The 22,188-nt window shown below is 47.5% G+C and overlaps 1 protein-coding gene across 1 annotated transcript in view; it reads left to right on the top strand.

Annotated features, from left to right (window-relative positions):
• CEP70 (centrosomal protein 70) overlaps positions 1-22,188 on the top strand; it is a 1,232,997-nt gene that overhangs the window by 963,482 nt on the left and 247,327 nt on the right. Inside the window, exon 15 of the mRNA XM_069616613.1 lies at positions 16,513-16,681. Coding sequence (XP_069472714.1) covers positions 16,513-16,681 — 169 coding nt within the window. The remainder of the gene's footprint in view (positions 1-16,512; positions 16,682-22,188) is intronic.

Below are 22,188 nucleotides of genomic sequence, written 5' to 3'. Positions count from 1 at the left end.
CTTGGTGGATAGCTAGTACACCTTGTGTCTGCATTCCCTCAGAGTCCTACAGAAAAAGTGTGGAACTCTCCACATGAACTCTATGAACTCTCTGGAAGCGGCACCTAGGGTACCGTTTCCTACCCAATCCTTCACCCCGTAGGAATTGGAAACATTTTGTGTTAAAATGCTATACATCTTCACCAGGGCGCTGACCGCTTCTGTCTCAAAGCTGTTGGCTCTGGCAGGGCCAATCACATTGTCTCAAACCAGCATTGACCCCAGCAGGTGTACACTCCCGCATGCCCAAGGGCTTGGCAGTGGCCCACAAGGGTGACTATTTAGTCCCGGCGCTGTCGCCAGGCTTCGTCGTTGGCACTGATGGGACAAAAGCCCTTATGGATTGTGTCTTGCGTCCGTTGAGGCCATTTATGTCGAAAATGGGCCAACGTTTTGATGAATAAGGGGAACTAGTTCCTTTTGGGTTGTAATCTATGTTCTGCAGAGAAAAGAGGGACTTCCTGGGGAGTTCTTTGGGGGTGGGGGGAGGGTGAAGACCTGCAATAACTGGCCTCAAACCTTCAAGAGGTCAGTGGACTTGACACCTCCCCAGAACTAGTTATTCGAGGGGATTGTGTCCTCCGAAATATTCCACATCTATGACAGTAATGACCACAGCTCAATTTTTTCGGCGTAGGCGTCCTGCGTCGATGACGTCGATACGCTGTCCCTCGAGGTCCTCCGTCGAGGGTCGACGTAACCGGATGTTATATCTACGACGCCCGTAGCCTCAGTTGTAGTTTTTTCCCAGAACGTGTGGCACCAATCTTCTGCCAGTATCACTACAGAAAGCCTTGCGGAAACGTAAGCTGCAATCGCATAAGAAATTCTGTAGAGGGGCAGGCAGGGAGGGTTCCATGTGGAATACGTCGGAGAAACATCCCATCGAAAGAACGTTACCAGGTAAGATAAGTAACTTGTTCTTCGAGGGGATTGTGTCCTCTGACGTATTCCACATCTATGACAGACTCCCAAAGCAGTACCAACGTATGGAGGTGGGAAAACAATTCAGAATTTTAGAATGCCCAATCAAATTGCTGAATACAGGACTGCCTTACCAAAGGCCAGATCCTGCCCATGGATGGAGTCCAGGGAATAGTGTCTCATAAAGGTATGGACAGAAGCACATGTGGCTGCTTCGCAAATACTGCGTACCGGAACGCCCCTCTGTAGGGCCGTGGAAGCAGTCATACCCCTAGTAGAGTGAGCCCGTAAGCCTACTTGAGGGTCCTTACCCGCCAAACGGTAACATTCAGAGATCGTCAACATGATCCATCTGGACAAGTTCTGCTTGGAAACAGCCTGACCTAAACGCCTTCCAGCGTATCCAACAAAGAGCTGATCGTCCACTCTGACCCGGGACATCCGTGAGAGATAGAAACTCAAAGCTCTCCTAGGATCCAACCTATGGAGCCTCTCCTCTTCCTCCTCTTCCGGATGTTATATCTAGGACGCACGGCGCCCGTAGCCTCAGTCCTGTTTTTTCTGCAAACGTGTTCGCTTCGGAATCTCGGCGCGCTCGATTCTTCTACTTTGCTAAAATGTCTTCGTCTTCTTCTACCCCGAAGTCGGGCTTCAAAAAGTGTCGGGACTGCGGTTCCAAAATGTCCATTACGGACCTGCACGAGTTCTGCCTCTGGTGCCTCAGCGAAAGCCATGCCACTGACGACATCGATGACTACCAGTCCTTGACATCGAAGGCCTTGCGTGAGCGGAAGAAGAAATTATCAGTAGGTAGGGTATCTAAAACCCGTAAGTCGAAATCTGCTGGGCTTTCGACCGACGACTCGAGGGGCGACGCTCCGCGTCGGCGTAAGTCCAGGGGGTCTCGGAGTGGGTCCTGCCGTTCCTCTGCCTCTTCTAGGCATTCTCAGAAGTGCCGTCACCGGTTGCCTTCCCCGTCCGAGGACTCCGCCAGTCGGCGGGTGACTTGTCCCACCCACCAAGTCTTCATCGCCGGCAGAGAGGGACACATTCCGCCAGCAGATGCGGCGATTTTCGAAGGACACTCTCGGGGCTCCGGCCTCGAAGCAGTTGTCAAAGTCATCAGCGCCTCGGTCGACGTCGACGCCAATTCCATCGACGCCCTCAACGCCTTTTGAGGAGAATTTACCAGAGGTGCCCCGGAGGGCTGTGGAAACTCTGAGGAAGACTCTCAGTAAGTCAGTGAGGCCTTTGTTTGAGCCCTTCTCTGGTCATCCCCCCAGGATGGATTTATACCAGCCTTTGGATTACATTTCAGAGGTGGAAGAAGGGTTGGATGAGGAGGGGATTTTGCCTCCTGAGGTTCCTGATGACCTGTTGTCTGGTCACAGTCAAATGGAAGACCTATGTCAGTCCTTACATGACTCCAGTGGTCTTGACACCTCTACGGAGGTTGAGTTTGGCAGGCCTGAGCCTGGTACGCATGCCGAATCCTCGTATAGGCGTCTCATGTCGAGGGTGACTGAGTAATTGGGGTGATCTGAGCCACCTGTTGATTTTCTGCAGGATGATCTGACGGATATCCTGGACCAAGGTCCACCCACTGACCCGGTGTTGCCATTTCATATGGCCTTGCAAAGAAGGGTGGCTGCGGCTTGGACTGCTCCGGAGAGTCTCCCGGCAGTGAATAAGTCGCTTCCGAAAATAAATACCGTCCAGCCAGTGGTGACCCCTGCTACTTGTCAACGCACCCCACTCTGGAGAGTTTGGTGGTGCAGGCGGCTACGGCCCCAGCGAAGCAGGCTGTGTACACTACCATACCTCCTGATAGGGACGACAAGCGCTTTGATGGTTGGGCGAAGAAAGTATTTTCATGTGGGGGTATGGCTTTAAAGGTAGCCAACTCCGTTTGTTCCTTGGCAAGATTCACTTACACTCTGTGGAATTGTGCATCTTTGGCGGCTGAACATATTCCCGAAGTGGAAGAACGGGATGGTTTTCTAGCCCTCGTGCAAGATGGCAAGGATGCCATGTGTTAATCCGTTCAGTCGGGTCTGGATGTGGCAGACTGTGTCAGTCGGTCCACGGCGGTGAGCGCCGTGATGCGTAGGTTTGTGTGGTTGCGGAAGTCGGGGTTTGCTCCTGATGTGCAATCCCGGCTTCTCAACATGCCCTTTGATGGTGTCCATCTTTTTGGCAGCAAGGCTGACGAGAGCCTTGAGAGGTTGCAGACCTCCAAAGCTGCAGCGAAGTCTTTGAGCGCTGCAGTGCGTCAACCTCCGCCTTTTCATCCTAGGGGACAACAATGGAGGAAAGGTTCCTTTCGGTACTACTCTTCCTTTGGTAGATCAAGAGGGGCTGCCAGTCAAAGGGGCCACCGTGGGTGCCAAAGCCGCTGGGGCAGTTGCCTCCTTGCCCTCAGGCACTGCCACAGCCGCTTCCGCTCAGTCATGAGGCCATGGCCCATGGTTCGCCGGTTGGGGGGGAAGACTGGCGCAGCAACTTGTAGAATGGCGTGCCATTACTTCAGATGTGTGGGTTCTGGAGATCATAGCCTACGGCTACTGTGTTCCTTTCCGGCAGAGGCCTCACGACAATGCACCGGGGAAGCTCTCTTTGAAGCGTCCGGATCCGCTCCTTGCGCAGGAAATCCTATCCCTGCTGGAGAAAGGCGCCATAGAACTGGTGCCTATAGCGGAGAGGAACAAGGGATGGTATTCCCCATATTTTTTTTATCCCGAAAAAAGACGGAGGATTGAGACCCATCATGGACATGCGTGGTTTGAACAAGCTCCTCAGGAATGACAAGTTCAAGATGGTTACTCTTTCTCAAGTCTTCCAGGCCCTCCAACTTCAGGATTGGTTGGTGTCCCTCGACCGCAAGGATGATTACTTTCATGTGCCAATTCATCCCAAGCACAGGAAGTACCTGAGGTTCGCGGTTGGCGACTCGCATTTTCAGTTTCGGGTGCTGCCGTTCGGATTGACCTCAGCCCCGAGGGTCTTCACCAAGCTGATCGTGGTGGTGGCAGCGTATCTCAGGAAAGGGGGGATTCACGTCTACCCCTACCTGGACGATTGGTTGATCAGGGCTAGCTCTCCCGAGCAAGCCCTGGATCATCTGTCTGTCACCTGCCTCTCCCTTCACAAGCTGGGCTTCTCCCTCAACTTAGAGAAGTCTCATGTGACACCTACCCAATGGCTCCAGTACATCGGAGCAGTGCTTGACACATCTCTGGGGCAGTGTTCGCCTCCCCAGGTGAGGGCTCATTACATTCTGCAGATGGTGGACAAGTTTCAACATGCCCAGAGTCTCCCGGCGTTTGAGTTCTTGAGGTTGCTCAGCCTCATGGCATCCTGCATTCTACTGGTGCCAGAGGCCGGGCTGCGGATGAGATCTCTGCAGTGGGCACTCAAGATGCAGTGGTCGCAGTTCTCCGGCAGGATGTTGGATCCCGTTCAGGTGCCGCCCTCGGTCGCCCAGGATCTTCTGTGGTGGGCCGTCAAAGGCAATCTGATGAGGGGAGCACCATTTTGGCTACCCTGGCCGTAGGTGACGATCGTGACCGACGCATCCCTCACGGGATGGGGAGCTCATGCCAACGAGTTGACAGTCAGGGGTCGTTGGTCTCCGTCGGAGTCCAGACTCCACATCAATCTGTTAGAGCTGAGGGCCGTCAGGCTAGCCCTGAAGGCTTTTCTGCCATCTGTGTGGGGGGGGAGAGTGTCCTGATTATGATGGACAATACAGTGGCCATGCACTACCTCAACAAAAAAGGGGGGGGCAGGGTCACTCCCACTGTGCAGAGAGGTGATGCAGCTCTGGTTCTGGTCCATCCAGCAGGAAATTTCGATCTCGGCAGTTCATCTGGCCGGAGATGAAAACGTGGCGGCGGACGCTCTGAGCAGGCAGAGCACGGTCTCTCGCGAGTGGGAGCTGGCTCGGGAAGTTCATTTGGAGATCTTCACCCTTTGGGGAACCCAACAAATGGATCTCTTTGCCACCAGTGTCAACCGGAAGTGCGAAAGATTCTGCTCGCGGGAATTTCCTCCAAGTGGAGCCTTAGGGGACGCGTTCGTAGTGGAGTGGTCCTTCCCACTGCTGTATGCGTTCCCTCCTCTCCCTGTCATTCCGCAAGTGTTACGGAGGTTCGGTTCCCGGATGATCCTCATTGCTCTGGCATGGGCCGGACCTTCTCGACATGTCCATCTGCCCTCCACGCCGTCTTCCCTATCGAGATGATCTGCTCTCACGGGAGGGGGGTCGGATTCTCCATCCAGAGGTCAAGTCTTTCAGCCTTCATGCTTGGTATCTGAAAGGTTGAGGTATAAGGATTGGGACCTCCCTGAAGACGTGATGGACGTGTTGCTTTCAGCCAGAAGGCCCGCAACAAAATCCCTGTACCGTTGCCGTTGGAGAATGTTCTGCGGCTGGTGCAGGGTACAGAATGTGGATCCTTTCCAATGTTCCATTCGTTTGGTTCTGTCTTTGCTTTCGTTAGCCCACAAGGGCCTGCAAGTGGGTACCATTAAGGGTTAGCTGGCGGGGCTGTCAATATTTACGCGCTCGTCTGAGGAGTGTTCTTATTTTAAGATTCCTTTGATTTCTCAGTTTCTAAAAGGGCTAACTAATGTGTTTCCACTGTCGCCTTTCCAGGTGCTGGGATGGGATTTGAACTTGGTTTTAAAGTTCCTAATGGGAGCTCCTTTTGAGTCCTTACATTCTTGTCCGCTGAGACTGTTGTCCTTTAAGACTGTATTTTTAGTTGCGGTTACTTCCGCACGCAGAGTGAGTGAGTTGCAGGCACTTTCTGCTAAGCCACCTTTCATGGTGTTCCATAAGGACAGGGTTGTCCTTGGGGTTCGTCCTCCTTTTCTTCCGATGGTTGTTTCGGATTTTCACTTAAGCCAGAAGGTGATTCTTCCAGCGTTTTATTCTCCTCCACATCCTGGTAAGGAAGAGGAGAGACTCCATAGGTTGGATCCTAGGAGAGCTTTGAGTTTCTATCTCTCACGGATGTCCGGGGTCAGAGTGGACGATCAGCTCTTTGTTGGAATGCGTTTAGGTCAGGCTGTTTCCAAGCAGACCTTGTCCAGATTGATCATTTTGACAATCTCTGAATGTTACTGTTTGGCGGGTAAGGACCCTCCAGTAGGCCTACAGGCTCACTCTACTAGGGGCGTGGCTGCTTCCACGTCCCTACAGAGGGGCGTTCCGATTCACAGTATTTGCGAAGCAGCCACATGGGCTTCTGTCCATACCTTTGTGAGACACTATTCCCTGGACTCCATCCATGGGCAGGATCTGGCCTTTAGTAAGGCAGTCCTGTATTCAGCAATCTGATTGGGCATTCTAAAATTATAAATTCTTTTCCCACCTCCATACGTTGGTACTGCTTTGGGAGTCTGTCATAGATGTGGAATACGTTGGAGGACACAATCCCCATCGAAGAACAAGTTACTTATCTTACCTGGTAACGTTCTTTCGATGGGATGTTTCTCTGGTGTATTCCACATGGAACCCTCCCAGCCTGCCCCTCTACAGAATTTCTTATGCAATTGCAGCTTACGTTTCCGCAAGGCTTTCTGTAGTGATACTGGCAGAAGATTGGTGCCACAAGTTCTGGGAAAAAACTACAACTGAGGCTACGGGCGCTGTGCGTCGTAGATATAACAACCGGTGACGTCGACCCTCGATGGTGGACCTTGAGGGACAGCATATCGACGTCATCGACGCAGGACGCATACGCTGACAAAATTTCCAAAGCTGCACAGCTGTGGTCATTACTGTCATAGATGTGGAATACGTCGGAGGAACATCCCATCGTAAGAACGTTACCAGGTAAGATAAGTAACGTGTTCTTCTTCCAAGTCCCACGAAACCTTGGGCATCATTCCAGAGGCTAATGGCCAAAGTTGCTGACACCCATGGGTTTTCAGCCCAGTCCAGACCGAAAGTCCAATTTGAACTAACAGACATTTTGGATGAAAGACCCAGACGGTAAACCTTGCTGCCGTTCAATACAGCTATGTAAGTTCTGGTGCTAGATGTGTGGGAAAGGCCCACTTCTGCACATTGCAGACTGGACACCGGAGGCGCAGGAGCCCTCTCCACTGCAGGAGCAGTGCCCCCAGCAGCCTTGCTGGGCTTACCAGAAGCAAGGTAGGCTTCTAGCCCTATTTTGCCAATACTTTGGCAAAACATCTTTATTCTGCCACCTCATGCAAAAACCGCGTGTTATTTATCCATTTGAGCACCGGAGCTGCTGAAATTGCTTTTTTCATAAATAAATGCAAGAAAAAACGAGAATTGCCCCAACTACAGCCGAGTGGCCATTAGAACACACGAGGTGTTCCCTTTCAAAAATGGCTGTCGGCTTCTACACTGAGGACATATGACCCTTCTACTGAAAACGTCCTCCTCCTACTCACCAGCACAACACAATCCGATTGGAGTGGCACCCCTTTTCAGGGCCAATCGTGAGCCGGCAGGCGAAGCTGGCCCTCCCACCAAGGATCCTCACACAAAGGATCAGTGCCTGTCTCGAGCCTGCCTAGAGGCTGCAGAGGCCAGGGCCTGAAACCCTGCCCATTCTCCACCAGCCCTCACATGATGTTGTGTAACTGGCTAAGAAACTACCAGTACTCACTACAGTGAAATGACTTTGATACTACCTCTGACTTTACCATAGCTCAACGCTCATAATAGCATTCTTTGTATTGTGAATTCCCTTGCTTTGCCCATACTATACTCTCTACCTGACACCATGAATGCAGACTTGTTAACCTATGCCCATCTACCCATTGTGCATTATCCCACCTTGCCTGCCCTGAGCTGCATATTGTGTACCTGCCTACCTTGCCTGCCCTGAGATGCATATTGTGTACCTGCCTACCTTGCCTGCCCTGAGCTGCATATTGTGTACCTGCCTACCTTACCTGCCCTGAGCTGCATATTGTGTACCTGCCTACCTTGCCTGCCCTGAGCTGCATATTGTGTACCTGCCTACCTTGCCTGCCCTGAGCTGCATATTGTGTACTGGCCTACCTTGCCTGCCCTGAGCTGCATATTGTGTACCTGCCTACCTTGCTTGCCCTGAGCTGCATATTATGTACTGGCCTACCTTGCCTGCCCTGAGCTGCATATTGTGTACCTGCCTACCTTGCCTGCCCTGAGCTGCATATTATGTACTGGCCTACCTTGCCTGCCCTGAGCTGCATATTATGTACTGGCCTACCTTGCCTGCCCTGAGCTGCATATTGTGTACCGGCCTACCTTGCCTGCCCTGAGCTGCATATTGTTTCCCTGCCTACCTTGACTGCCCTGAGCTGCATATTATATACTGGCCTACCTTGCCTACCATGGCCTGCATATTGTGTACTGGCCTGCCTTGCCTGTCCTGAGCTGCATATTGTGTACTGGCCTACTTTGCCTGCCCTGAGCTGCCTATTGTGTACTGGCCTACCTTGCCTGCCCTAAGCTACATACCATGTATTAGCCCACTATTGCCTGCCCTGAGCTGCCTATTGTGTACTTGCCTGCCCTGATCTGTATATTGTGTACTGGCCTACTTTGCCTGCCCTGAGCTGCCTATTGTGTACTGGCCTACTCTGCCTGCCCTAAGCTACATACCATATGCTAGCTCGCTTTGCCTGCCCTGAGCTGCCTATTGTGTACCTGCCTGCCTACCTTGCCTGCCCTGAGCTGCCTATTGTGTACTGGCCTACTTTGCCTGCACTGAGCTGCCTATTTTGTACTAGCTTACCCTGCCTGCCCTAAGATAAATTACTCTGCTCTCCACTACTACGACTGTTACTACTGCCATGCTAGAAACCATGAGCTCCATAACCTATTAGTGATTACCCAGACATCACTGTGGCCCCCCACCAGACAGAGATGAGCATCCTTAGGATAGAATGATCTCCACCCTCCTCTCTCTGACCACTCTCTGGTCCACAATGATAACAGTATACCACCCACCGCAATTTATGCCCAGTGTAACATCGAACTCTGATGAGCGCCGAACAACCATCACCCAAGACTCTGACCCTCAGTCTATAAAGTTACCTATCCCCTACCACTTTCTAACAAACATCCTGTGTGACACCTTAAGCAGAAATGCCAAATTACGATCAAGACTACATAAAATCTATGAACCTCCAGCCAGACTAGTCGCCAGACCTAGCAATAGAAAAGACTTCCAACTCAATGCCACCAAACTAAACACCTCCCCCACCAAAAGAGATTCCCACTTTAACAATCACTGCAAATCAAGTAATATGCCAACTAAAAAGAAAAGTCGTGTCACCCCTGCGACACCTAAACCAAACACCCCGCTGAAGGGTGCCCATTAATGGCACATGCCACCGAAATTGCCGATCTCATCCAAATAAGTGATTATGACCTCCTAGACATAACGGAAACCTGGCTTCAGCAAGCAGCAGGACCCGCGCTGGTGCTTGCCTTGTCCCCTAATTACAACATTTTCAGAGAAGATAGAACCAATTTTCAAGGAGGCGGCTTAGCCATCATCGTTAAAAATAATCTCACCATAAAAATATAAACGCCTTCAAACACCAAATCCTTCAAATCCTTAACCGCTAAACTCTCAACATCATCCTCTCAATCTATCAATATACACCTCAACTATAGGCCACCAGGTCCTATTGGAACTTTTAAGGAGGACATCTCTATGATCCTCTCAAATAATCTAAAAAACTCATCGCAAGCCATCCTATGGGGAGACCTGAATTTTGGTTTCAACGACCATAAAGATTTGCAAGCGACCAATATCACCAATGTCATCTCAGAACTAGGATTCACCAAAAGAATTTCACAACCTACCCACGAGAAAGGCCGAACGCTCGACTGGGTAGCCAACCACAACTATAATATAACTATTACTGATGTCAGCCCACAAATCTGGACAGATTATTACCTTCCTCATAAATTAAAGCACTACCCAACCTAAGGAAAATATATTGGCTCCCCTTTTACCAACCAGAAATTAAAAAAAACATAACCACGGACAAACTGCTACCACTTATCCTCCCAAATATAAACTCCCTACCTGAATCACTAAACCCCTCAGCTCTAGCGAATGAATTCAACTCAACCATGGCCATAGCCTTGGATACTATCGCCCCTTTGAAAATGAGAAAAAGTAAGCCCAGAGCACACTTAAACACCTGGTTCACCCCTCACCTCAAATCCCCAAGGATTGAAAAACGCAAATGTGAATCCACCTGGCGACTAACTCTATCTGAGACCAATAAAGCAGCTCTCGTCAACGCCTTTAGATTTTACAAAAATGAAATAAGGAGAGCTAAAAAAGAGAACTTTAACAACAGAATACTGAAGGCTAAATCTGGAACCAAAGAGCTATTCATTATACTAAAGGAACTGGAAAACCCCATCCCTGCTCCGTACAACTGCGACAAAAATAAAACTTGGTGCTCCAACATCCAAAAAGCGCTTAACGACAAAATAGCTACACTCCAAACAAAAATTGAGAAAAAGAAACAAAATATTCCTCCTTCAACTAATCAAAAAGGTAAACCTCCTACTTCCACCAAACTAGAACAAAAATTCAACTTCACCAAAGTAACTATTTTAGAGATTGAAAAGATAATACGCTCGCTCAAACCTACCAACTATCGATTCGACATATGCCCAGCCCAACTGATAAAAGATGCGGCCAGAGACCTATCCCCATTTATTTCTAAACTCATTAATGCTTCCTTTGCATCAGGCACGATACCAGACAACCTCAAACAATCATGGGTCCTCCCCCTCCTTAAAAAGCAAACTTTGGACCCGTCCATCCCGACTAACTACAGGCCAATTATAACGGTACCATTTCTGTTAAAAATACTAGACAGAGTGGCTTACTTACAGATCCAAAAATACTTGGAGCTGAATCAACTATTAGGTACCAGACAATCAGGCTTTAGGCCTCAGCACGGTACCGAAACCGCGCTTATCGATCTCAAAACCCAGGTCGATGAGCTGAGAGATCTTGGAAAAACAGCCTTACTCCTCCTACTGGATCTCTCAGCGGCATTTGACTTGGTAGAGCATGATGTGCTCTGTACCCACCTGGAATCTGCGGCCCACTTCTCCACACATGCTATTGCGTGGATCAAGTCGTTCTTAAGTGGCAGAACTAGGAGGGTTTTCTCTACCTCGGCAGCAGCTGACCCAGTACCTATCACATGTGGTGTTCCCCAGGGCTCCTGCGTCTCTCCTACCATGTATAACATTTTCACGAAGCCCCTGTTTGATAATCTGGACCTTCTGGGTGTCACCTACACTAACTATGCAGATGACACTCAGATTCTCATCCCACTTTCGGGGGATTATGAACAGGATTTGGCCTTGGTGAATGAGATATACCTCATCATCCAGGCATGAATGGCCCGTCATGGTCTATGCCTGAATGATGACAAAACGGAACTCATCATACTGGGGAATGCACAAAATATCAAAATACTGAACAATGACTATTCATCATTTGTTATAGATGGCATTACCATTAAAGTAGCAAAAGAGGTCAAAACATTAGGTTTTTACCTCGACTCTTGCCTCTCTCTAACAAAGCAGGTGAGTGTGATGGCCTCTAGTACCGCATACACATGTAAATTTATTAGAGCAGCAAAACCATACCTGTCAGCTACGAGCTGTCTCACCCTATCAAGAGCTCTGGTATTATCCAAATTGGACTATTCTAACACATTATACATAGGGTCTAATAAACACACGCTGCAAAATGTCCAAATGTTGCAGAAGAATGCCCTCGGGGCCGACTTAGGCATCCCAAGAAGAGAGCATATCTCAGATGTCAGAAGACAATCTAATTGGCTCTCTACAGCGGACAAAATTAAACTTAAAATAGTATCACTAACATTCAAAAGTATTAATGATTTAGCCTCCAAATACCTAACTGAAAGGTTCAAAAGAAGAACTTCCAATAGACCTACCAGAGAAGCATATACCAACCAGCTAATTGTGCCCCCATTTAAACTGAGCACTGCCGGAGGCAACAGCTTCCCTGTCAAAGCAGCCCAGTTGTGGAACTCCCTCCCATCCTCTTTAATGTCTGACCAATCCTATCCACACTTCAGACCTAACTGTATTAAATGGCTCAAAGAAAACGACCTGTAACTGACCGACACCAGAACTACCTACGTCTTACCCATCTGTTAAACTGTAATTGAACGCATACTTACATGCTCTTCTCCCCCACTTACTCCACCTTGCTTTTTGACTTTCCACATATACTGTGTATACATCTATGTGTACAAATACCTGTGTATATAACTCTGTATATAACCCTTTGTACAAACTTGTAGGGTAATCATTATCCTGTTGTCAATGTATCCTGTATCTACTTGGAATGTGTAACTGTAACCTGTAAGCTTAAAGTATTCTTGCACACGCGCCCGGATACCTTCGGGTCTGGCGCGTGCTATAAATAAACAAACAAACAAACCCCTTTGGATCCAGCTTTCTTGTCCACCCATGCCTCCCCCAAGAGCTTTGTGATGCAGGCCATGGCGGCCAATTTGAAGACGTCCTCCTTCTCTTCTCTCCCACCTAACCGAGGATAAGTGGCTGGACGATTGGTAGAAAAAGGTGTTTGCCTCAGGTAGCCTTGCCCTGCATGCTGTGAACGCCTGCTGTGTCCTGCTAAAGTTCTCCTTTGGTCTGTGGTCTGCACTAGATTGTGTGGCACATCACATCCCTAAAGGTGATGAGAGAAGGGTTTCTAGACACTGTGCTGGGTGATAGGTAGGCTTCCCGCTATATGCTGTAGTCGGGACTCCAGCCATTCCATGGCAACAAGCATAGTGGTGCAACGTCACTGGTGGATGAGGACGCGTGGCTTTGCTCAGGATGTACAAGCAAAGCTGCTGGACATGCCCTTTGACAGGCATACTCTTTTTGGAGCAAAGAGGGATGACTCCTTGTTGAGGTTTCAGTCTTCCAAGTGACAGCCAAGTATTTGGGTTTGACCGATCACCAGCCCTCTGCTCTATCTAACGGGTTGTGATTTTGCCTCTCTACCACCTATGCTCCCCGCTGGAAAGGTCAGACTATGATGGGTAGGCTGCAAGGCAGATGCTTGCTGAGAGGTAGAGACAGAGGTGCCCCAAAGGGTGGCCACCACAGAAGCCACTATTAACCTCAGACACCCAGAGTGGAACACCCCTGTGAAAGAATAGTCTACCACATGCCCCCAGTCGGTTGGAGGAATTCCCAGTTCGGCTTGGAATGGGTTCACACCACGTCCGATGCTTGGGCCTTACAGTTCCTTCAAAATGGTTATCGTCTCCATTTCGCTCAGCGCGCCTAGGACCATACCCCTCGTCATACCATTCAGCCTCCAGACACAGAGGATGTCTGTGAGCTTCTGATTAAGAATGTGGTAGAACTATTTCTGTTCTTGGAACGAAGGAAAGGGTGGTACTCTACTAATTTTCTTGTTCCGAAGGACGACCGGGGAAAGGGGGGCTTGCATCCTATTGTCGATTTGAGACTGTTAAATCTGTTCTTGTTCAAGGACAAATTCAAAATAGTCACTCTAGGTCAGATCCTCCAAGCCCTCGATCTGCATGACTGGTTGCTGTCACTGGACCTTGAGGAGGTCTTCTACCATGTGCCTATCCATATGAAGCACAGGAAGTACTTGAGGTTGGTTGTGGGGCAACATCACCAGGTTAAAGTCATACCGTTCTGTCTTTATTCGGCACCCAGGTTATTCACCGGTGGTAGTGGCGACGGCGGCGGCTCATCCCAGGATAAAAGGCATTCACATCTTTCCCTACTTGGACGACTGGCTCGTCTGAGCATGCTCCCTGGGGCCAGGTGTCGGCACATCTTTTCTTTTTCCATCAACTTCAAAAAGTCTCTGATTTTGCTGTTCCAGGGCCGTTTAATCAGGGAGGTCTTGGACATTTGCTTCCACTGGGCCTTTACCCCTGAAGACTGAGTGGTGAATATCTTTCAGGTGGTGCACCTCTTCCGATCCCAGGGTCGAGTTCTGTTCTCAGCCTTTCTGCATCTGTTGGGTTTCATGTCCTCCTGCATTCTGCTGGTCCCAGAAGCCTGGTTACACATTAGGTTGCTTCAGTGGCACCACCGTTGCCAGTGGTTTCAGTTTTAAGTGAACATGTCAGATTTTCGGCATGTATTGTGAGGAACCTGAGGGCATCCTCACTTTTACTCCCCCCAGAATCTTCCTCTCAGGTTGCCAGGGAAAGGCCATTGCTCTTGGATCCCGACCGTTGGGGTGGAAATACGAGGTAGGATCACCTGGGTTTAGGGAACCTGGGGAGTGGGGAGAGGATGTCTTAGGGTGAGACATGGTATCCCCCTTTCCCTTGTAACAAGGAGCCCTATCGTCCCCCTGCTTTTTGTAGACTATTTTCAGTCTGTGTCCCACTCGTCTACTCAAAACATCCCACAGTCATTTCACATTAAGACTGGGACGAGGAGGAAACAACTGGAAGTTATGCACACTTCCCTTCAATCACATCACTTTGGTACTGAGACGAGGAAGAGGGCTTTGGAGGAGTTCCATTGTACTAGCCAGGCATGTCCAGCTAATCGGCCTAACCATGGTCAGGCAATTGAAGTGAAGAACTTGCACCTACAACCCGTAAAGAAGTCACAAGTGTTTAAAATGGGTGATTGCCCAGCGGTGAGAGAGAAAAGGCTGGGAGAGAGACTGCCTGGAGAACGATACGCGGTGTGCAGAATTGGAACAGGTTGGCGGAACTGTCTGGAGGGAAGCCATGCTGAGCAGGAGTGAGAGAGACGCCAGGGCCAAAGCTGGCCGTGAGAGGGTCAAGAAGCCTGTTGTCCTCCCTGCCCGGTGTCCACAGCAGAAGCTGTGGGGCACCGAAGACTCCTGATTGCTGCTGAGAGAGCGACAGGGGCTATCCGTAGCTTCCTCTGAGGTAACGCAGAGCTACACTCTGCAAGATCCCAGGGTGGCGAACGCTAGAACAAGGCAGAGCTGAAAGAAGCCAGGAAGCAGACCCAAGACGCCCAGAGGAGCAATCGCAAACCGTTGAGTGTAAAGAAGGGAACACTCACACCGGGGTGCTTCGTGGGCTGGAAATAAGCATATCTAAATGCTGAATGTACTGAAAACTATTAAAACTGCTGTGAAAGTTCAAACCAAGGGTTTTTGAATACCGAACAAGATGCAAAGTGTTATAAATACATTTGAGAAGTGCAACAAGCATTGTTGATTCAAGCATTATTGAATACCGAACTAACTGAACGATATGAGCATATGTGAATACAGTACGAGAGACGAAAGCAAGTGAAAGCAAGTGCAAACAACACTTTTGAATAAAGTGAAAGCATATGCAAGCAAGGTGGTGGAAAAGGGTGAACACCACAGATGGAATTCTATGAGATACATGTTGTGGCAAAGCCAAGAGACTACCAAAGAGAATCAACTGAAATAAGTGTTGGCCAAGGACACGGGTTCAGAGAGAAAGGAAAACATGTGTTGGTGAAAACCTAAACAATACATAAGTATAACAAAGTGCCAATGGTTATCGGTTGCATGACCTGTAATGGATGGACCATGTGGCCCGACAACTGTGCCTAGACTGAGTGACCCCTACTTTGAAAGAGCCAAGGAAAGCAAATGTAAAGGAGTTATATTTTGCAACGGTTGCTGAAGTGCATGAGCGAGGCAGACGGCGAGCAACCCGTATGAACCATTGAAGAGTCTGAGTGACTAAGGAGTTGAATTGGCACTGTTTTGTAAGCCAGGAGATTTGAACTGATTATCATTGTGGTGCTTGAAGAGCTGACTTCTTGGGAAAGGGAATCCCAAGACCTTTTGAACTGTGTTGAACTCTTGGGGAAGGGAACCCCGATGCCCTTTGGAACTGTTCTGAACTTGGGGAAGGGGAAGCTGAGTATAAGTCAGAAGCTGGAATAAGCTCAGAACTTAGTTTTGCACACCATTTCTTTTGCTGCTGACTCACATACCTACACATTGTATATATTTAGTTGTGAGGGCAAGTTTAGACCTTAGCATATAGGGCAGGTTAGGCCTTACACCATCCTGACCTTTGAGGAAAATGAAACCTTTTATTTAAGATAATTGAATCTGTTCTCTGTGTCTTACTTCATGATGCCTTCACAGTGTTGAGTTTCTCAAGCCCTTGCTTTGTGATGCCTTCAAGGCAATCTGTTGAAGGGAGCGTTGCTATGGCAACCCTGTTAAACCTCCCTATTTGGTTTTCTCCAAGGAGAACATGACGTTGAGAGTGAAAACTTTCTTGCATTCTCAAACGATCCCTCTTCCAGTTTTTTTCCCTCTTCCTAATCCTTCCAAGGCAAAGAAAATATTCCCTTGCCTGGAGTTGGTACAGGCTCTCGGCTACTACGTCTCTGACGAGGGACGTCAGAAAAGTTGAAGCATTACATTGTGTTTAAAATGTGATCATTATTTAATTGATGTTTATTACATTTATATTCACATCCCAGAATAAACATGTTTTTTGTTGTTTTCACTTTAGGGCAGTGAAAGGATTTCCCAGCAAACATTGCAGTCATTTGTATTGCATTTTCAAAAATTATTTGATGTCACTTCTTCAAATGGGATTTTTCCACGAATGAATGAAGTTTACATGAAACTGGGAGAAATGAGCAATGCAATGAGAAACTTGTGCAACGTTTTGGGTCTAGGTAAGTCATAATATGGTAGGCAAGTTATAGGTTTCAGTATAGACTCAATTTTCAGAATGTCCGATAGCGTATTATATAACATGCTTATAGGAACATTGAAGTGAAGAGATTTCTCCTTGTTGCACACTTTCTTCTGTTCCTGCTCACGTTCTGCTTTTATTGGCAATCCATAGACGACGAAAAATTATTAATTAAACCTTTGAATTAGTCACAATCACTGTGAATTCCTCTGAACACCTTCCATTTTATTGTTTCTAACTCATATTCACCATTAAAGAATGGGACCATCCATATTCAAAGCTGCAAAGGCAACAGTCCAGCATGAATTGCAAGGACACCTTGGCCCTTATTACGAGCATGGCGGTCTGGGAAGTACGGTACCGGGAAGCATGCCGGTACTGTACTTCCCGGACCACCATACTACAGGCTCTGCTCGTGGGAACCGTTTCACCTGCCAGGTTTTTCCTGGCGGGTGTAAAGGCACCCGCAAGCAGAGCACGTCGGATGGACATGCAAAGTTGTGCCGGTGCATCCGACGTCCCCATACCCATTCAGCCCTATGGGGCAGGCTGAAGGGATGAGGAGGCCCTTGATTCCGGCACCCGAAAATGGGCAAGTACCGGGTCCGCATAACTCGGCATGACCCGGTTCTTGCCCATTCACGCGTGCTGGAAAAAATGCAACTCCGGCGGCAGCCGTGCTGTTTTTAACCGCACGGCTACGGCCAGAGTTGTAATGAGGGCTCTTGTCTTAACAGTAACACAGACAACCTCATACTTCATCAGAGCGAGCAAGGAACTCATGTCTTGAAATATTCTCTTCCACTTAGAGACTTGCTCTATATTTTAATATTTCAAGCTGGCTAAAAGCAAAACAGAAGCTTTCTAGAGTAATTCTATGTGATTATAATTCAAAGATTCCCACCATCATGGTTTAGTGATTGCAGGGCATAGTCTAACATGGGAAAGCGTAGGCACAGAGAGCTTCCTTGTTTGCTGCACCAACCAGACCGAGAAAGACCAAAACATGTCTAGGTTTGCTGTGTTCCAGTACAGAAGCAACATGGCTTAGTTTTGATTGTACTGTATCCCTCTGATTCTCTTCTGTAATGTTGCAGGAAGACTAACCAAACATTTGTTAAAGCAATAGGTTTTTATGAGTGTGAATTAATTGATGAGTGGATGAATTTGTTTGTATATCGGGCTGGATGAGGGGTGAAAATAGTTGAAAAGGTAATGCATGGATGGGGGTTAGAGTATGGCAAACGGATGGATGGATCGGTGGGAGAAGATGAATGGATGGTCAGTGGATATGGTTTTAAAAAAAATGTATTTTAAGGATTTTCAAGCAGAACACGTATAATAAAAGTTAATTTTGCCATGCCTATGAACTTCTGTGATCCAGGTTTGTTTCCGTGTTCATTCTTGTCAACGATTTAGCAACGTGCGTTCACTACAGAATATTTTTTCGAATGCGGTCTGTTGAACCTTACAGACCTGTGCATCATTACCCTTTTGCAATGTTTATTTTAATAAACCAGCAAGTCCCTTCTAATGCAATCTTATTGTTACCATGTAATCCTCTGGTTTCACTCTTACACACTTCAGGGGGCAACTCTCTTCTCTCGCGTATGCAGGCGCTGGCTGTTTTGACTTCTTTTCGAAGTCCATATGAGCTTTCTGCGTTCTTCTGTTCATATGCGCGAGAGTCGGCTCTTCTATCTTTTTTTTTTTTCTAGCCATCTTTCGTGCCTCGTTAAACTAAAGGAGCACTAGACCTCTACTGTAAGTGGGCGTAGAGACATACTATCTACGCCATGGATCTACTTGTTGGGACTGAATTCAAGGAGCGGGCAGCCTTTAGGACTGTGATGATGAGAATCAAGCTGACTGTAACCCTGTGTCGGAGGATCGAAGCTTACACATCAGATTAGGGTGATTTTCAAACAGAGGCATTTTTTATTCATTGGCTTGCAAGTCGAGGAAAATAGCATCCTGCACCTAAGCCATCTCCTGACCAGACCCGCCCCCAAGACCCCTTACCTTCATAGAGGACTAGTCACCTGACCTGGTAAAGATCAAGAAAAACTACCACTAGGCCTTCTGGCACATTTATTCCACCTCATGCCAAAACAATGGATTCATTAATTCTCGAAGTGTCCTACTTTAATTTCCACTCCTGGTGGTTGTATCTGACCTGTCGATCCTGGCCAAAGAAGAAGAAAGAACACTGAAGGGGAAAACCCCTACTATAGCAAGAAATGGGGAATATATACAGATCAACAAAAAAGGTTCTTGCTAAGCTAGTATTTTTAGCGAATTAATGCGTAATACTAGTGTCACAAAGCAGGATTAGTTGCATAATTTTTGCATAATCGCTTGTATAGGTGATCAAAAGAAACAGTTGAATCAAATTCTTGAAGGGATATTGTTTCCTGATATTTTTTAATGATTCCCATTTAAGTATTTTAATTTCTTTATACAGATGTCATAGCAAACAAAAATGTCTTTACAAACTGCAAAATCACATACAAAATTAAACATGTATATTCAAAATCAATCCAAAACAAAGCAGCATAGAAAACACCAATACTCCTTCCCAATTGAAAATCGCACTGCTAAATACAAGATCATTAAATAAGCATGCCCAATAAACAACTTGGACATCCTGTGCCTCACTGAGACATGGTTGCAAGAACCAATGGGGCCCAGCATTGACATAGCAGTCCCTTCTGAATACACCATTTACTTTAAAAAACGAGATTCCGGAAAAGGAGTTGGTGTGGCTATTATAGCCATACAGAACTTGAAACTATTCCCTGTCCCCATAGAATGCACAGGATGCGAAATATTGCATCTCAAATTCTCTCCCACCTGTACAAGCTGCATGAACAACATAGTGGTTTATTGACAGGGCTTTAAGTGGGCCGGGGCCTGCCGGGGCTGGGCCCCGGCAGGCTCCGAAATTTCGTTTTGAGGCGGGGCCCTGCCGGGGCCCACTAATCTCCCCTGGCAGCCCCCGCCACTACACGAAAAGTAATTTTTTCTACAGCCTGAAGCTCTCGCTCGTGTGCGAGAGCTTCAGGCTTCAGAAAAAATGCCTTTCAGCCATAATGGTGGCGCCGCACCTGCGAGGCATCCCTTTAATCAAGAGATGCACATGGGCCGGCGCCACCATTATGGAGAAAACGTGAGGCCGCTGGAAGCAGAGGCCTTGCTTTCTAAATACTGAAGCTCCCGCGGAAAAAGACCTCTGCTTCCAGTGGCCTCACCCTTTCAGCCTTAATGGTGACGCTGCCCCTCCCCAGCTGGCGTGGGGCAGCACCACCATTAAGGCTGAATAGGCGAGCACTGTCCCTTGCCAGGCAAGCCTATACAAAATAAATGCAGAGATCAGCACCCTCTCCCCTATAGGGGAGAGGGTGCTAATATCTACAAAAGGCTGCCTGGCAGGGGTGCCAGTAGCCCATTGAGCCAGGGCTTGTCAAGGGGGCGTGGCCTAACGGGCCATCAAGACCCCCATTAGGCCACGCCCCCTCGATGAGCCCCGGCTCGATTTGTAGTGCCACTTAAGGCACTGTTTATTGACCACCTTCGTTGGTCTCAGAGTTTAACGAAGGACTGACTCAAATATTAAACAACCCTAAAACTACTAACACAGGCACAATGCTCTTCTGTGATATCAATAGATGGCAAGGAAACACCTTAGCCAAAGAAGCCATTAACCTAGAGACAGACATACAAAACTGTGACTACAAGGTAATAAACAAGGAACCTACATCTACCTCAGGGAACCAATTAGATTGGATCATTACTCACAATATCAATATGACAGAAACAACAACATATCCATGTATCTGGTCAGATCATCATAAAATCGACTTGTCCTAAAAACAAAATTTGATAAACCAAATAACATGCCCAAATCTGTACAAGGCAGAGATTTTTTAAAAATCACACCCCTTATACTATCACAAGGAATAGACCTAGTAATGAACACCACCACTGAAGAAGACACATGTGAAAAATTGGGCAAACTTACAATACATGCTTCCAGGAAATACTTGATCTCCACGCCCCCAAAAAAAAGAAACAAATTAGACAAAACATAAACCATCAACATTGGTTTAACGAAGAATCCTTAACACTTAAAAGACTGAAAAGGAAATTAGAAAGAAAATGGTTAAAAGACCCATCGGAAATAAACAAAAGGAATTGGAAGGACGCTGAAATTCTTTACAAGACAAAAATCACAGAACTCAAAAAGAACCACTATAACAAGCAAATTGCCACAGCGGCAAACTCCACAGGGAAATTATTCCAAATTCTTAAATCCATTGAAAAACCGAAATCCCTCTCCCCTCCATTCCACCCCTCAGCCGAAGACTGAAAAAGTTCAAAGAGCCCTTTCTAATAAAAATTCCTAAAGCTTGAGAAAAAATAACTAACTGTAAAAATATCAATCCACCCCTCCCAGCCCCTCCACAAGAGGAATTCACAAAACCATCTAATCCAAAATTTCAATTCACCCCATATCTATAGAAGAAATGGAAAAAACATTGAATAACATGAATTGTACTTCTTGCCCAAAAAATGCTACCTCCTAAATTAATATTCAACAACATGCAAGTTTTCATCCCTTTCCTCAGAAGGATGGCTAATGCCTCCTTCAGAGATCGTAGTGTACCGGCTACCATAAAGATTGTTACAGTAACACCTCTTCCAAAACAAACAGAATTAAACCAACAGGACCCCTCTAATCTAAGATCAATCACGAACTGCAACTTTCTTTTGAAAGTTCTTGATAAGGTCACCACCGAACAACTGCAAACTTATGTGGATAGAAACAATCTTCTACACCCACAACAGTCAGGCTTCTTAGGTGCCCACAGTACACAATCTGCACTGTTGGATCTCCAAACTGAAGTGCTGGCCATACAGGACAAAGGCAAATCGGGCCTACTGATACTCCTGGACCTCTCGGCAGCTTTCGATTTGTTAGACCATGGGAAGCTCCGTGAGGCCCTAGAACTATCAGGAAATTGCTCCCACAAGGCTATTGATTGGGTCTCTTCCTTTCTCCAAGAAAGGCACTCCAAGATCATATGGGGCGAACATGCATCCTCAACCAGGCCTGTAAACTGCAGTGTCCTACAGGGGGCAAGCTTCTCCCCGCTACTCTTCAACTTATAGTTGCATTGTCTATGCACACTGTTAACACAACTAGGTGTATTTTTCACCAACTTTGCTGATGGCACGCAACTGATACTGGAACTTAGCGGGAACTATTGCCAAGACAGTGAAAAACTATCCACCCTATACAACCTCATAGAAACATGGATGAAGGCGAATTGGATGTGTCTAAACGGCTCCAAGACCGAGCTCATGATCTTCGGGTCCACCAGCGCCAGAAAAAAAGCTTGATACCTCCTATTCCTCATTTAAAATCAAAGAGACAACAATTAAAGTTTCCGAAAAAGTAAAGACGCTGGGCATCTACCTACAGGC

The sequence above is a fragment of the Ambystoma mexicanum genome, chromosome 9 (genome assembly GCF_040938575.1).
Source record: "Ambystoma mexicanum isolate Mex_15411 chromosome 9, UKY_AmexF1_1, whole genome shotgun sequence".
Taxonomy (NCBI): Eukaryota; Metazoa; Chordata; class Amphibia; order Caudata; family Ambystomatidae; genus Ambystoma; species Ambystoma mexicanum.
Note: the sequence above shows the minus strand (reverse complement) of the source record. Positions and strands in the feature narration are given on the sequence as shown.